The sequence below is a fragment of the Anastrepha ludens genome, chromosome 3 (assembly GCF_028408465.1).
Source record: "Anastrepha ludens isolate Willacy chromosome 3, idAnaLude1.1, whole genome shotgun sequence".
Lineage (NCBI taxonomy): Eukaryota > Metazoa > Arthropoda > Insecta > Diptera > Tephritidae > Anastrepha > Anastrepha ludens.
In genome coordinates this window covers 28,018,329-28,035,930 of record NC_071499.1, presented here as the reverse complement: position 1 = coordinate 28,035,930, position 17,602 = coordinate 28,018,329, and the positions used below count along the sequence as shown (strand labels likewise).

At 37.9% G+C, this 17,602-nt stretch overlaps 1 protein-coding gene across 1 annotated transcript in view; it reads left to right on the top strand.

Moving 5' to 3' along the window:
- Window positions 1-17,602, top strand: part of LOC128857252 (rhophilin-2-A) — a 98,622-nt gene that overhangs the window by 61,829 nt on the left and 19,191 nt on the right. Inside the window, exons 2-3 of the mRNA XM_054092922.1 lie at window positions 5,335-5,451; window positions 5,585-5,712. Coding sequence (XP_053948897.1) covers window positions 5,335-5,451; window positions 5,585-5,712 — 245 coding nt within the window. The remainder of the gene's footprint in view (window positions 1-5,334; window positions 5,452-5,584; window positions 5,713-17,602) is intronic.

Sequence of the window (17,602 nt, the reverse complement as noted above, 5' to 3'; positions counted from 1 at the left end):
AAGATGATAATGCTGGTTTAGTACAACGATTTTAAAAAATTTCCAAAGATGGCAGCTTAAGTTGTTCTTATTTATAAAAAACGTTTGGTTTTTTCTGGAATAGAGGGTACACTCGTATGCATATATGTAAATGGGTGTATGTATATTAGTTATATACGCAATACTTGCTTTGCTTGACTTTGCCATTTAACTCTTTATTGGTATTGTTGTTCCCGTATTTACATTACCTACTACCGATCGGTTTTGTGATTTTCATAGTTTGCTCTGTACGATTGGCGGTTATTGCTTGTTGACTTGCACTTCGTTCCAATGTTGGCATTGTTCGTACGTTGCGACGCGTTCGTTTGCTTTCAGTGTCGCCACTGTCGTTGGTTGCCATTTGCATGCCATCGATGACATTCGTCAGTCAGTGGCTCCCACTCTGTTCTTTTGTTATTTTGCTGGTTTTGCTTGTTTTATGTGGCTTATTGTAGTTTTGTTGTTTTGTTATACAACCGCCGTTATTTTTGTTGTTTTGCTTGTTTCAATTGCACTGAGGCTTTTCTAGTCGTTATATTAATATGCTTTTACTAACTAAGCGTTTGTTCCTATTTTTTATCGGCAATTGGTGTCCGTCATGTTTGGCAGTTGACATTTGTGGGTATCCAGCGGTAGAAAGAAATATTCAAACATATGTATGTGTATATACTGTGTATCCGCATATATATGTATGTATGTATATGGGCATGCCATTCAACTTTGGAATGTGGGCCAAAAGTTTATATTCGGCCGCCACAACTCTGCGGCCTTAAATCAACTCTGCACTAACTGAGCTCTGCTGCTCCCTAACATTGTAACGCTTTCTTCAGGATTAGATTTGTACATATTATTTAATTTCTGTATATTCGGCATATTTCCCTAAACATGTGTTCTAAAATAAATTAAGTATAATACAGGGTGGTTCATCTAGCATATGAAAATTCACCTATCACTATTACTTTAGTTAAAAATTTACTAGAATTTACTTGAACAAAATTTTCTGGGTCAAACAAGATGCTGAGCACAGTGAGCTGAAAGAAAAAGAAGCTAAAGTTCTTCAGGGGAAAAAGCTAAAGTTCTTCAGGGGACCCATTTTATATAAACTTTTTGCATGAGATTTACCAGTCAACAAAAACTGCGCTACTGCAACATTTGCCGATGACATAGAAATACTTTCTGTTGGTAACACAGAAGATTAGGCAAAGAAGAAACTTAACTCCGTCGCAAGACAGAATAAGCTTGTACTTATATGGGTTCCAGGACTCTCGGATGTTCAAAGAAACGAGATTGCCGATGTATTGGCCAACAGTGGATCAGAGGTTCACCAACAGGGACCCGAGCCAATAATCGGAATCAGATCCGCAGGAATCATAAATTGGACCAGCGATTATGTATGCAATTTACATAGCGAGCGATGGTCCGGTCTAGAACGTTGCAGAACTGCAAAGTGTTTTGTGACAAGTCCGAACAGGAAAGCTGCCAAACTTTCTACTAAAACTTGGAAGAAAAAACGTTCGGTTGATAGTCGGTATTATTACAGGATACAACCCATGGGGTCAGCATATGACAACCATTTCAGTCATTGAGGACCCGATGTGCATGTCTTGCTTGGAGGAGGTGGATTGCACTGAACACTTTCTCTGGGAGTGTCCAGCCTTTGCTAGAGAAAGGCTACGAGTTGTGGGTTCCGATGTCGTGAGAATGCGAAATATTCGTTCTCTAAAACTGGAGGATATTTACAGATTTGCCAAAGAATCTGGAAAACTCTCACATAACTAACTACCTTTATCTCTGTTTCTATTCTTTCCTATCTCTTTCTTACTTATTTACTGATACTTTTCTCCTTTCCTCCTTGACTATCTACCCTCTCTCCAGAGCTCTAAATACAATGGGATTTTTAGCCTGAGTGTTTTGGGAGCCACCAAATCTCTTGGTGCTCCTTGGCTCGACCTACTTAAATTTCAATTTTCATTTCAAGCTTAACGAATCGAAATCAGTCCGTATAAATTTCTATTGTAATATAATAAAATTATATATTAAAATTTTCCATTGTATCTAAATGGCATCAAAATTGACTCTAGATGCTAAGATTAAGTAGAACGAATGCATTCAGGAAAAAATTAATATCAAATACAAAAATCTCTAGTGGCTCATGTGCAAAAGGCCTAAGTTATCAAAATTTAAAAAAAATTCTGCTGTGCAAGCAAATTCTGAAACCTGTATGGACATGGAATACAACTTTGGGGTTGCTTAAAGTTCCAGCAATGTAATGCAGATTCAAAAATTTCAGAATAAAGTATTAAGATGCGCCGTAAATGCTGCTTGGTAATGGACTATGAATAAGTTCGTGCGGTTTTTTTTCGAAATTTGAAACTTTATTGACGTAAAATGGTTACAAATTTAATATTCAAAATATTGTCCATCGCTTACTACTACTTTTTCCCATCTTTCTGGCAATTCACGGACTCCCTTTGTGAAAAATTCGGTCGGTTTTGCCGCAATCCACGAATCGATCCATTTTTTGACTTCATCGTAATTACGGAAGTGCTGGTCAGCCAGGCCATGTTGCATCGATCGGAAGAGATAGTAATCGGATGGCGCAAGGTCTGGACTATACGGCGGGTGGGGTAGGACATCCCATTTGAGCGTTTCTAAGTATGTTTTGACCACTTGTGCAACATGTGGCCGAGCATTGTCATGTTGCAAAATAACTTTGTCGTGTCTATCGGCGTATTGCGGCCGTTTTTCTCGCAGTGCTCGGCTCAAACGCATCAATTGTCGTCGGTAGACATCCCCCGTAATCGTTTCATTCGGTTTCAGTAGCTCATAATACACAACACCCAGCTGGTCCCACCAGATACACAGCATAACCTTCAGGCCATGAATATTCTGCGCCGACGTCGATGTTGAAGCATGGCCAGGGTATCCATACGTTGCCCGACGTTTTGGATTGTCGTAATGGACCCACTTTTCATCGCCAGTCACAATTCGATGCAAAAAACCCTTTCTTTTGTGCCGTTGAAGCAGTTGTTCGCATGCCATAAAACGGCGTTCAACGTCTCTTGGCTTCAATTCATACGGCACCCAATGGCCTACCTTTCGGATCATTCCCATGGCTTTTAAACGTTTGGAAATGGTTGATTGATCAACTCCCAAAGTTTTTGCAACCTCTTCTTGCGTTTGAGCCGGATCTTGATCGAGCAATTCCTCCAATTCGGTATCCATGAACTTTGGCGGCGCATCCTCGCGTTCTTCGTCTTCCAAGCCAAAATCACCACTTTTAAAGCGTGCAAACCACTTCTGGCACGATCGCTCAGATAGAGCATGCTCACCATAAACTTCCACCAAGATACGATGACTTTCGGCTGCTTTTTTCTTCATATTAAAATAATGAAGAAGAATTCCCCGCAAAAACACATTATTTGGCACGAAATTCGACATTTTCAAGTGTGGTAAAAATATTGTTGTTTACGCTTCAAATAAAAAACTTATACTGACGTTTGTGCCTTACGACAGTAGCTCTCCAATGAATGTTTGGAAATGTGGATCGATGGAATAATAATCAAGTTACGCCATCTGTTGTAAAACCGCACGAACTTATAAATAGACCTATTATATTCGTTATAACGACCTTAAACGCATCGTATAAGTCGCCGCCACAATACAAAAGTATGCTAAGTCAATAATGGATAGACTTCAAAAGCATATCAACAGCGAAGCTTCGGTACTGTCTAGCTTAAGCAATTGGAAGATAAAGCTTAAACCGAAGAAGGTCAGAAAAAAGACTAAACGAAGTACCTCCTGTCATGAAACAAACAATCGGCGTACTCTCGTATCGGCATCCTCGTTATTGTTGACAGTTATGATTTCGAGCTTATAAGAGACTACATTTATCTAGGAACCAGCAGAGAATCTCTTTTGCCAACAAGTACTACTTTGGACCAAGCAGAAAACTGAGTAGTAAAATCCTCTCTCGACGATCAAAACTAGCTCTTTATAAGGCTCTGGTTATGCCCGTCCTAGCGTGTGGCGCAAGAGCTTGGGCGATGACATCATTCGATAAGGCGTCACTTGTAGTGTTTCAGAGAACGATTCTGTGGAAGATTTTTGGACGTTTCCACGTTGGCGACGGCGAGTATCCCAAACGATGGAACAATAAGCGGTATGAGCCAGCGGCTTCCTTGGCTGGGTCGTGTCGTCTTAATGGATACAAACGCTCCGGCTCTGAAAGTATTGGATGCGTTACCAGCTGGTGGTAGCAGAGGAAGAGTAAGGCCTCCTCTGCGTTGGAAAGATCAGTTTGAGAAGGACTTGGCTTCCCTTGGCGTGTCCAATTGGCGTGTCCAATTGGCGCCGGTTAGCAAGAGAAAGAAACGACTGGCGCGCTTTGTTAAACTCGGCCAAAATTGCGTAAGCGGTTATCGCACCAATCAAGAAGAAAGGGAATGTTTATAACTAAAAGTAGAAGTATGCAGGATTGATTGAAAATCGCCTTTGCGCCTTTTGCGCCTTTTAAAAGATTAAAATAAAAAATATCGTCCAAAAATAACGTATCGAGCTATAAGAATATACATATATTTTTCTAATCAGTCAGTCAAGATTTGCATCGATTGCAGTTTCGAGAAAAACGCGTTTAAGTTTTTCGCTACGGTGCGCATCTGACTGAAAGATTTTACACTAAAATAAAATAATTTTTATAAATTTTCCTGCCTTTATCCCTTGAATATGCCATTTTTAAAGTATTAGAGTACATTTTGGCTTATGCTAAATACATTTTCTCATGTTTTTTTTTTTTATTTATTAACCTCGCCTCTGTCGTGTTGATCTAAAATATTACAAGACATTTTTACAGTGGTCTTACCCCTTACACGAATATAGGCCCACCTTATCGCTCAATATCACAAAATGAAAAAAAATGGTAATAAATCTAAAGAAAGAAAAACGTTAAAACATAAAAAATATATAAAAAAATAATTGGCGCGTACACTTCTGTTAGGTGTTTGGCCGAGCTGCCCCTTCTATTCGTGGCGTGCGTCTTGATGTTGTTCCACATAAAAAACATAAACAGTCATAAAATATTTAAACTGAAATATCTTATCAATCTGCCTGAGTCGTGTGAAGTTAACATTTCGCGGCACATTCCATCAAAATTTGTGTGTAAAACTTCATGAGTCATTGACTTAGAATGCGTACCTAAGACAATAAATTCGCATACACTTTAAGTAGACAAAAAAAATTGTTATTTTTATTCAGACAAAAAAACAAGCACTGTGACTAATTTTTAATTTATTTGTTTTTTTGTTCTCTATTTTCCAGGGCTCCGATCCACGTGCGGCCACATGCCGTGGCAAGCTACAGACTCGTCGCTGCAAATTGAATCAGGAAATCAATAAGGAACTGCGACTGCGTGCTGGTGCTGAAAACCTTTTTAAAGTGAGTGCTCACATGCATACCTATACCAACACATATGCACTCAGCAACATACATTTAACCTAAGCCAAATGCTTCTACTGCCATCTAAGACAATATCGCTAATCCTTTGCTTTGTTGTTCGTACGTTTTTTAGGCCACCACAAATCGCAAACTGCGCGACACAGTCGCTTTGGAATTGAGTTTCGTCAATTCGAATTTGCAGTTACTGAAAGAGCAATTGGCTGAATTGAATTCATCTGTGGAAATCTATCAGAACGATAGGTGAGTACTCGTAGAACTATGATTTCTATTTGTATGGAAGTATGTGAATACACGAGTATGTGTGTATGTGTGTGTGTGTGGATGTGTTTCATCTTACATAAATGTTTATGTGTCACGCAAAGCATTTTATTTCTATTGCACTGTATTGTTTTTGCAAAAATTCTAGGAAATCAGTCGCAAAAAGGCAACAATTTATGGCTTCAAACATTTTTATCTCTTATAAATAAAATTTTATGTCCATTTCAATTCACGAAAAAGGCGACGCAGGGTCACAGCGCGACCAATAAATATTCGAAGGCAAGACTTGGATTACTCCAACGCATGCAATTGCAAACGTGCCTATGTTTTTGTATATAGTATAAAGCATTAAATTTGATATGTTATAAATTTAATTAATGTGCATCACAAGCGTCGATCGTGAATGGCGGAACTGAGTGTATCAAAATATGTTGGGGTTTGCCAAAGTCAGTTGATTCACTTAAAATTCACTTGAATGAGTTAAGAAATTTTATGAATTTTCTCTTGAAGACTGTTTAGGCGCAAATCAAATTGCAGTTAAAGCAAAATATGCCTTTGAAAATTCGTCAACATACGTGCAATCAGTGTTTCCAAGAACAAATTTTGAAAAAACCTATCAAAAGATGATAAAATCCTCAAAATAAAAAAATATAATGAAACGAGCAAAATACTGAAGCTGCCTACAATTTTTTTGCACTGCGAGTATCTTCTTTGAGTGTGGCGCTATAGCGCAGAGAGGGTTTAGACATCTCGGCCAATTGCAGCCAGAAAATAGCCACATACGATCAAACCAACTCAGCTCTATCTTACGTTTAATAAGGGAACTGGGTTTGGATGAGGTGCTGTGATAAGTAGAGGCCACAAAAGACCATGGGGTCGAAGTTCAAATTCGCATTATTATATTCTATTCCATTTTATACCTAATTTTAATACTTATTGTAAATTTATACTGATTTTCACAGCAACTACGCTGTCCTTGGTGGCAGGAATGTTTTTTACTCTCCCAATTAGGCAAGCATATCGCACCCTAAATATAAAAGGGTCACAACTCAAAATATACCTTCTGCTCAAATATGAATGAGACGTTATCAATAAAACGGTCCGCGGATGACATATGGTAAAAATAAATTTTTTGTTTTTTGATAGGACTGTTATAAGCTTACATGCCAAATTTCAGCGTGATATGTCACATAGTTTGTTTTCTGTGCTACTGTAAACAAGTCAAGCTCGAGTGTGGAAAATTTTGAGTTGTGACCCTTTTGTATTTAGGGTGCGATATATTTTTAGAGTGGCAATTCTGAGTGGATATTCGGGCCATTGATAATATCTTACTAATGACTCTATTTTTTTTTTTGCACTCGTTTGTTTTTTTATCCCATGGGATAAATAGGAATTGAAAATAGCTAGAAAATTCGATAAAGGTGGAAACTTTGCCAGTGAAATTAAATTCTGCTCTATATCCTTTTTGAGATTTCTAAAAATGATTTCCAATAAATTTTTGAACTGAGGTGACAATTCTGAGTGGATATTTAAAGTATAATTAATATTTTTCTAATGGTTCTGTTTCCCTTTTGCACCCGTTTTTTTGTTATATTTCACGAACTAGAAGGCAAAAAGGAAATGACCGGAACATTTGATGAAGCTTGAAACTTTCCCAATGAAATTTAATTCAATTTCCGTGTGGAAAATTCTAAAGATTATATCAAATATTTATATTTTTGAACCGAAATGTGGTTATTATCTTTGCAGCAGCATAAACATCCCCCCTAGATGTATCAATAAATGCTGGAGTGACAGTCCTTGACCGGAAATAAATCCGAGTTGTAACGTAAAACCGACTGTCGTGGAAACGTTTCAATCGAGATCTTTCATACCGCTTTAAAACTCATTCATTCATTCACTCATTACAAAAGAAGAAACTCCAGTGCATTTTCATATCAATTTAATTACCCTTTAATAACAATTGACCGGCGTATATGTCCTTGAATGGCCTCTAGGTCAAACTAACTACAGGTGTCGCTTGTGTTACACGATTAAGTGGTTCCGTGTAACTAAACTCAGATTCAGTGTCTTATATAGGTACATCCACTTTTCAAAAGCAGGAGGCAAAAGGATTCTACAGATTTTTTTTCCTTGTTCACTCCTCTCGGGAGCATAGGGCCTCGACAAGACTCAGTCTTGCGTTGGTTTCCTTAATCTATTTTTGATTTCTGACAGTGTAGGTGATTATCCTGCCGCTACTAGTCCTAAATAGTGGGAATGGCCACCTGTCGTTGCTTGGAGCGTCATCTGTGCCATCATTTTTCTGCCACAGAAGGATCGCACAGATGGTTCAGGACCTCGCTAAATTTCGTGGGTCTGCCGCTATTACCGCGACTGCCCGCTTCCTCTTGCTGACGCCACTGATGCAATGTGTAACTGTATGTTTTTCTTTGCTGTTTTTGCTTATTTTAGCAGCCACAATGCAAATAATGTGCATACTATTGTGCGTGAGTAAGGATGGAAATGATTAGTTTTTGGTGGTGAGGAATGGAATTGGAGGATGTTTTTGTTTTTTTTTTTAGACAGGGAAAGTAGGTAAATTTGGAAAAGTGCGAGGACAGAGCTTTACGTGGGATTCGATCCCACAACCTCTGGGATGGCAGGCTAGTGCACTTACACTATTCATAAATAGTCCTTTTTATGAAAACTGGTAAGAAACCGTGTAACTCAAATACCGTGTAACTTGAGGGAATGGCTCATATTTTCCGTGTAACTCGAAAATAGTGTATCTCAAGCGATACCTGTACTTCTATAATTTGTGGCGCGCGTTTTGCGCCGCTCAATAGTTTTACAGTAGAAGCCTTTTCATAGCAGAAATTCACTCAGGGGTTTGCCATTGGCTGCTGAATAGTGACCCCACCTCTTGCGCCTGACGTGACTCTGAAGTTTCTACAAGATTAGTTGCAATAATCAGGTTTTATTTCTAGAAAATTCGTTTCCACAACAAGGATTTTTCAATTTAAATATTAACAAGTAATTTGGGGGTTTTCTGCTTTAAACAGTCAAACGTGCTGGCATGCGATAATATTGCGGTTAAATCAGTTTATCACACAGCTCAAGTCCGGTAGCAGCCGCAGTGTTGTGTACACATTTTTTTCTTGCAACTATTGTATTTGTTTGTGTAGCCATAACGCGTGCTAAATGAGAAAAATGTTTAAGTATAGTAAATACTACGAAAGTGACTCATACTCGTAAAATAATTCTCAGTATAGTTGCCTTTGAAATGTGGACACATTTGTTTTTTCGAAATGAATTTGTATATTGGAAAATACTATTAACAGACATACATACATGCATACGCTACTTTTGCACACATACAAATATTTATTACGTTTTAAAAATAACTAAATCATAAGACAGCTGGGTTTGCAAACTATTTTTTTATGCTACGCTTAAGGTGAATTTACTTTAGTTTTTTTCAATGTACTTTGCTTCAAACAGACGGCATTTTGTAATAAATTTTAATAACTTTTTTTTTTTAATTAGTGTTCGGAAAAAAAACTTCCATTTGATCTACAAATTAGTTTTATAATTGCACTCGAAACATGAACGATTTTTATTTTAATAACATTTCGATTTTTCTCAATCATTATTATTCAATCAATTCTACAATAATTACTCTTTTCCTTGAATACTGAAAGTGCTATAAATATTAAAAAAAAAATTACCTTAATTCAAAGTTGTACCTTTATAGCTGTATTGTTGTAAATTCATGTACAATTCATGTACACTAAACAATAAATCTGTTGGTTGGGAAATACGACAGTTTAATTTGGATCATTAATTAATTGTTTCGTAATTTGGATCGAACGCGTTAACTTCAGAGCAGCAACAATAAAACGAGAAATAATGAGTGAACTATACAACAACACGCATATGTACACAAACGCGCATACATATAAGTGTATACCCGCGCTTTCGAAAATCCCCAACCTGTTACATAGAGAAACCGATCAGTGTATATTTTGGGACACAAATTTTCCTGATTACTCAATATTCTCGTATTCGCTTTTTACTTTGACGCACAAGTTTAGGTGCTTCCCCAAATGATTAAATTTATCATCTGCATCTCAGAATTTTTTTTACGACGGTGATCAAGGCGATATTAATGGTTTCAATCGATTCTCCTAATTCACACGAAAAAAGAACTTCGTTAAAAAACTATATTTTTTAATACCAATTTGGGGTCGCTGAACACAAAAGTGGGAATGAAAAAAAAAATTAAAAAATTCATAAAAAGTTCGAAAATGTCCTAATTTTTTTAATTTGAAAGCTGACCCCTCAAAAAGTACTGTTGCGTTTGACAAAAAATATATCAACGCAAAGGGGCGGAAGGTGTCTTTTGCACGATATGCGTGAAAGTTTAGTTTTATTTGCTTTTCTTTAGCTTTTTTGGTGATAACTGCTAAAAGCCCCAGAAACAAATAATTTTTTACCTATATCTCGGTTTCTTTGAAAAAATAAATGAAATTTTTTTGCGCGCTTAGCGACCCGAAATTTTGTTCACAACACCGGTTTTAACGAGGTACCATTTTTTAAGAAAATATTTGTATGCAGACTTTTGTTCTTGGTACTTGTTTCATCAGCAAATGCAGTTTCGGAAACAGGCAAAAGCTGCAGAATCCCAATCGAGTGGAAAATCCTGTGAATATGACTTGAATGGTTCAACAAAATTGTCAGATATTTACTCACAACTCTTGACCAGTCAGCTTGTGTGGCACAAATTGAATAGAATTTACGAGGGTCTAACACCTCGATTAAAATACGACATGAACTGCTTTTTAAAGAGAAAATGATGGATAGCAAATTTTGTGTTCACTACCTTTTTTTGTTTTTTTTTTTTACTCTTTGGAGGAGAATTTTCGCTTACGCCCCAAATTAAGTTATGGTATGTCAATACTAGACTAGTGTTTTGAATTCAAAAATCTCCCAACAAATGACGCCATAACCTCATTTTACTTATAAAAAACTCGTTTTTTGAAATAGAGTGTTTATATAGTGTCAGTAACTCATACGCACTGTTGATCAAACGATAATTTTTTCTAAATAAATCTGAATAGAACAAACATAAATATTTTTAAAATTTCAATTAGTCTTTCAAACATTTCAATCCATCTGAAACATTATAAAGGCCTTTGAGAAAGACATGGGGTATATTTGGTATTCGATTTTTGTCAAACGGTGATCAGATTGAACAGATTTTTTGACAGATCACCCGGGGCTACTGTCAAACTAAATACATAATTTTTTTCAGTATTCATTGACATTTCATCATGAAAAGACTTTTGCCTCAACAACGTTTACACATCGTACAATTGTATTACGAAAATCGACGCTCTGTGAAAAGTGCTTATGGCTCGCTCAGGCCAACTAATGGTGATCAGCGATGAGGCCCATTTTGGTTTAATGGCTACGTCAGTAAGCAAAATGACCGTTTTTGTGCTGAAGATTCACCCATAACTATTCAGGAATAGCCCTTATAGCCTTTAAAAACAACCGTTTGGTGGGGTCTATGAGTTGAAGGAATCATCGGCCCATATTTCTTCTAAGACGAGGCTGGCAACAATGTAACAGTGAATGGGGAACGCAATGCCATGATAAATGACTTTTTGGTGCCGAAAATTGAAGCCCGTGATCTCCACAACACGCCTGCCAGAGTAGTTGCCAATAGCTTCTACTTCATCAGTGCCTTCATTGGGGCTAAAATTTTTTTTCAAACGCTCAGCAAATAGATGCGCTTTTTGATCAATTGTCTGAGCTTGTCAGTTTCTCTCGTCAATTTTAACTGGAGTGCTGTGTTGAGTTGATATATTGAAGAATTTAGTCACTCTGCGCAAGAATAGTCTCTGCTTCTATCGGCTGTCAGCCCTGGCAGAGATCGATTGAATGCATCGTTTTTAAATGTCTTGATCGCTGTGTGTAGCTGCTTATTTTTTAAGTTCAATTTCGTTTTCATTTCTGGAGATCGGGTTTGCTGTCAACGTTTTCTGCCACTTTTTTTCTGCTAAATTGCTGCTACATCTAAAAGTCGAAAAAAATGCCTAATAGTACCACAAGACCCCATCCAATCATACTGATAATATCCACAATTTGCATGTCACCAAAATATTCGAAGTGCGAAATTGAATTCTAGTCTTTACCAGTTACGCTGTGCACAAATGCGTGCGTGTGTGTGAAATGGGTGTATCTACAAAAATATATTTTTGCACTGTCGCTGGCGGCCTGTGGAATTTCACTCATTTGCGTCGCGATTTCTGGTCAAGCGCGTTTTTGCGCAGCCAAGCGGAACTACAAAAACACTGCCAACCGTCGCTATTTGATTTGATTGTTTTTTTTTTGTGCTTTTTATTTTATGTTCTTTGCTTTTTAATTTTTTTTTTTTTGCGGCTGTTAATATTTGTGTTGTCGTAGCTGATGTTATTTTAACAAGTGTTTTTTCGGTACTGTCATTTTGTGCTCAAAGTAGAATTCAATTGTTTACGAGAAATTTTCACTTCTAGTCTTATGTTTGCCATCCACAAATATGTGCAAAGGTATGTGCGTATGTATAGTAGACACACAGTAACAAATATTCGATAGCTGTTAATTTCACGTTAGGAGATTCTGAATTAAAGTTTCGATTTTATTTAATCCTATTATCACCATTACCAGTTTGGCTGAAAGTTAAAGTTCTACTACTACAACAATGGCCTAATGAGCCCATTCCCACTTCATTCATAATCAATGATTAATTTCCATATTGAATAAATGTGAGAATACTCTTAAGGCTTAAGATATTAAAATATAGAAATAAAGTCAAAGAAAGAAATAAATTATCAGCATCAACTTGTTTGGCTGGACAACCAAAAGCAGCTTTATTCGGGTGCTGAAACAGTAGCCGTCCGGGTTTATCACCTCGCGTTTCTTTGAAATATTAATTATTTTATATATAAAAGAGAATATGTGAGATACACTCTTGCATATTCTGTTCAATTCATTAAAACTTTAATAATTTGAGAAATTTTTCGGGACAAAATTTATAGTATTTTCCGAAGTGTATTTGATACGGCGGGTAGATGACAACTCCTCTCATGATATAATTACATAGTTGGCTTATCTTTTGGTAGGTAACATTATTTGAGTTTCCTCGTAGGTTTTGGAAGTTATGGTGATACACTTGACCGGATCATCTGTTCACTTATGGTTGCCTCGCTAATGCAAAATGTATCATTTTTTGAGTCAAACCACGCATCGAACCTATTTTCATATGCTTATGCTGTGGGGAACAAACATGTTGGGAGAGACTTAATATCCCCAGAAATGTTATCCCCGTACACAAAATCCCCAACTTGGGAAATGCACCCTAACACAGAATCCCCAAAATTAGAGTCCTCACTCTCAAAATGTGCAAATTTAAATGCCTAAAATTTATGTAAATAAGTACATAGGTAGAAAAATATTAGCTTGGTACTCGAATTCCCGAATTGGTGGACTATGCACCCGCGCCTAAACTTGCCATTACAACGTTCACAACCCTCCTACACTCATGGGAAGAGTGGGAACGGGGCGATGTAAGACAGGGCGAGTCTATCCATGTATACACAGATGGCTCAAAGCTCGAGGGCAGGGTGGGCGGAGGTGTATACTCCGAGCATCTGGGGATCTACTTCAGTTTTCGGCTCCCCGACTATTGTAATGTCTTTTAGGCTAAACTGATGGCAATAATGAAAGCAGCGACCCTGATACAGTGTGATGCAATATCTGGAAATGACATCTGCATTTTCACTGACAGCCAGGTGGCGATAAAATCCCTCACAAAACGGTCGAAAACCTCCAAAGTAGCCATGCCGCATATCTGTTAACGAGATGGCTGAGTTATTTCGCCTAAAAGTAACATGGGTTCCTGGCCATCGCGACATTGAGGGCAACTGCAGACCCAATGAACTAGCAAGACTCGGCGCCAAGTCGACCGATGCGTATATAGACAAAGACATAGGCATACCCTTACAAACATGTAAGCTACGCATCCTTGAAGAAATCGTAAGGAAAGCAAACGAAAGATGGCGTAATGAAGCCTCCTGTAAAATCGCCTGTCAACTGTCAACACACTGATTCCGGTCATAACGGGACATTGTGTAATAGGAAGGCACGCCCAAAGGATGGGTGTGCAGGCACATGACTACTGTAGAAGTTGTCTTGATGAGGAAGAGACAATCTTGCCCCTTCTATGCCATTGTCCTGCTCTATCCAGACGCAGATTTACCATTCCAGGCAGACAATTTTTTAACGAATTGGAACATTTCAGTTCTGCAGAAAAAGGAGGTGTTCTAAAATTTTTGAAAAGCATGCACTGGTTTTAGGAGAAATAGGGAAAGCTCCCCATGCGGCATCACAATGGGCTATGAGCTTGAGTGTGTCCCACAGGACAACCGCTTCAACCTAACCTAACCTTGGTACACGATAGCTCGGTGTTCGGTAATTTTTCCCTGCAAATTTTGTGTAATAATAATTTAAAATTAATTTATTTATATTATTAGATATTATATTTACCGACTACCGAACTCTGTTGGAAGCAAGTTTTATTTATTTTTTGGTTATAGGCCAACTACAATCAGCATAAAATGTGCCATTATCTATATTGTATAGCGGCCGCCGTAGCCGAATGGGTTAGTGTGTGACTACCATTCGGGAGTGCGGAGATTCAAATCTCCATCCATGAAACATGAAATAATAGAAACACTTTTTTCTAAAAGCGGTCGTCCCGCGCCAGACAATGGCAAACATCCTCATAAAAATATCTGCCCTTCGGAGTCGGCTTCCATTTGTAAGACAACATTGACACACACACTACAAATAGGAGGAGAAGCTCGGCCAAACACCTAACAGAAGTGTATACGCCAATTATTTATTTATTCTTTATTTATTTTTGTCTTCTTTTACTTGTTATCTTACTTGTAAATGTTTAATAAATCAAATTCAAAAAAGTCATTGAAAAGTCTGCATAGTTAAAAATATGTTTTGTGCAATAAATAAAATGTTTCTCCATGTGAAATCTTCCGTAAAGAATCCAATAAAGGAATGATTTTTTATGCATTGACGCTTACCATCTGCAGTCTTGCGTGCGTGAAAAGAAAGACTCGCTGGAAAACATGGAAATTAGGCTATTTTTAGTATGGAGATCTGCATTCTCAAATAATTGGCAATTATTTCTCTTGAAGAGGGGATTTGTTTTGAAGAAAGCTATTTAACTGGAAAAGCCGGATCGAACAATCCATAATTTGATCATAAATTTTGGAGTATAGCAAACTCCTTTAAAGATAATTTTCAGCGCACTCAAAACTTCATCGAGGCGTGGCATCGTAGCCTTGAAGTTATTGTTGGGAGAACAAAATGTGGTATTTTTAGAATGCCCGAAGAACTTGCCAAGGAAATGGTTTTAATAAAAGTCAGCTTGCAAAAGTTACAGTCAAGAACTATAGCTTAAGAAAATACGTTGAGAATTGTAGTAAACTAAATGAGCTTGACCAATTGAATGTAGAATTATTCTAAATCAGCTGACTAGGCGATGCATCACGAATGTTATGTGAGTCTCTATGCACAAAGTCATTTCAGGAAATTGCAATGCGGCTGAGTTAGCTAGGAGGACATTCCTGTATCGTCAAGCAAGCCTTGAGTCAAGCTGCACCGAAAGCCCTTGCTAACCCACGCTGCTCTTCGAAGTTAGTTGGTTAATGTAAGACAAAACTGAACAGTGTTGCAAAATACAACAAAGTTAGTCTTATTTGGGTGCCTGGACATTGTGGTATTACAGAGAACGAGTTAGCTCATAGACTGGCTGATGAAGGCCGTGCAAGTATGCCACTAGGCCCTGAACTCTTTCTAGGTATCAATTCCGCATCGATTCAACTATGGATTGACGACTTCATAAGGTCATATCCATAGATGGCATTGGTATGGGTTGAACTCGTGCAGAGTAGCCAAGTGCTTTGTGAAAGAACCAAACAGGAAAATAGCGACCTTTCACCTAAAACTCAGCAGAAAGGACCTGAGAGTACTGGTGGGTGTAATCACAGGGCACAACGTCTGTGGTCAGCATATGGCTACCATGGGGGTCGTGGACAGCCCGATATGCCTATCCTGTCTTGAGGTTGACGACACTGCAGCACATTTTCTCTGTAGCTGTCCGGCGTTTTCCAGAATCAGACTTTACTCTTCCTCTTCCTTATCTCTTAAGATTCATCAATGAATCCAAGAGGTTTGTGGAAGAGTGACCTCAAACTAATTTATCCGTCGTACCACCCACATTTTATATTTCCTATCTCTATTCTTTCTACTGAAATCTATCCGGGTGTAGTACAATGGTCTCCTGACTGCATACTTGAACTTTTCCAACAAATCTAATCTAATCTTATCCGGGAGTCTGGTGTGTCTATATCGCGCATGACAACAATAGATGGACCACAGAGCACAATCTAACCTGCAGTGAATGGAAGCATAATACCATTAGTAAAGTAGCTGGTATTATGACTGCACGCTCCCTAATGGGAACACATGGGAAGGTTAGTTTGATTCCAACTAAGGACCTATGTTGTGCTGCGGGGATAAAAAAGAAGTGGAGGGCGTTGAACACTTTCTCTGCCACTGTCCGGCTCTTAACAGTGCGCGATATCATTGTCTACACTTTCCCTACTTTGGATGGCTGGCAGACTTAGAATCGGCAGAAGTGATTTCACCACATTGGGAATCAGAGAGAGAAACTTGAGCCCACACAAATGGTATCCTCCTATAGGAGTCTTCCAGACCTAAGTGGGTCTTTCTACACCCTCATATGGAGTTGCAATCACCGTAAGCTAACTTAGCTTGGGAACCTTCCTCGACCGCATTCAGGCGACATGAAGCCAGAGAGACCACGCGGCCTCGCATGTTATTGTTCTCGCTGTTCAAGACCAGCCCTTACAAGCGCCAGCCACGCGCAACCAAAAGGAAGCACTTACCACCCTCCCTTTGCACGGCGAGACAATTCCATCCCACGGGCTCCCCAGTCTAGCCAGCTTCTTAGGCATTCAGTTTCCTTAACGTGTTACGTTTTCTACATAATTGAATTAACTTCATCTTAACGATCTAAATAATATGGAAGTAAATATTTTGAATTTTTTCTTTGGCAGCAACTTGAATTATTCATTTCTAATTTCGTTTTCTTAATTGTTTTCATCTCAGCGCCTTTTTTTGTGTTGTAAGTTTTTGCAGTTTTCATTAATTTCTTTCGCTTCTGCTGTTTTTACATCGTAGCCGCAAAGTGCGCAGAGCTCGCGTGTTTCGTATTTTTGCCAACTTGTTGCATTTTGTGTTTTTATGGCAAACCTACAAACAGATTTTCGTGTTTTTGGCTCGCATATAATTTTAACGGCTTAGGCGTTGCTGCTGTTGGTGTTGTTAAGCCTGTTATTGTTGCTATTCGAGTAGTTAGTAATTATTATTGTTGTTATTACATGCTTGGCTTGCAATCCGCTTGACACGCGCTGATGTTATTTTATTTTTTTCTTCTATTTTGTGTGTTTTTTGCTCCAGCCTGTTTTTCTCGAATTTTATTTTTCATTTTAGTTTTCCTTTGCGATTTTTATCTAAAAACTACACATTTTTTTATTATGTTGTATATCTAGTTGTTGTTGTTGTTGTTGTTATTGTTACACTGTTGATGTGGTTGTTTGTATTTTTTTGTTTGTATCTTTTTTAACATTTAGTAGTTTGGCGCTGCTATTATAATTATTTAACAGCAATTACAACCACAACTACAACTACAGCTCTTGCATATAACAACAAAAACACATTTGCAATTGTAATTATAATTTAT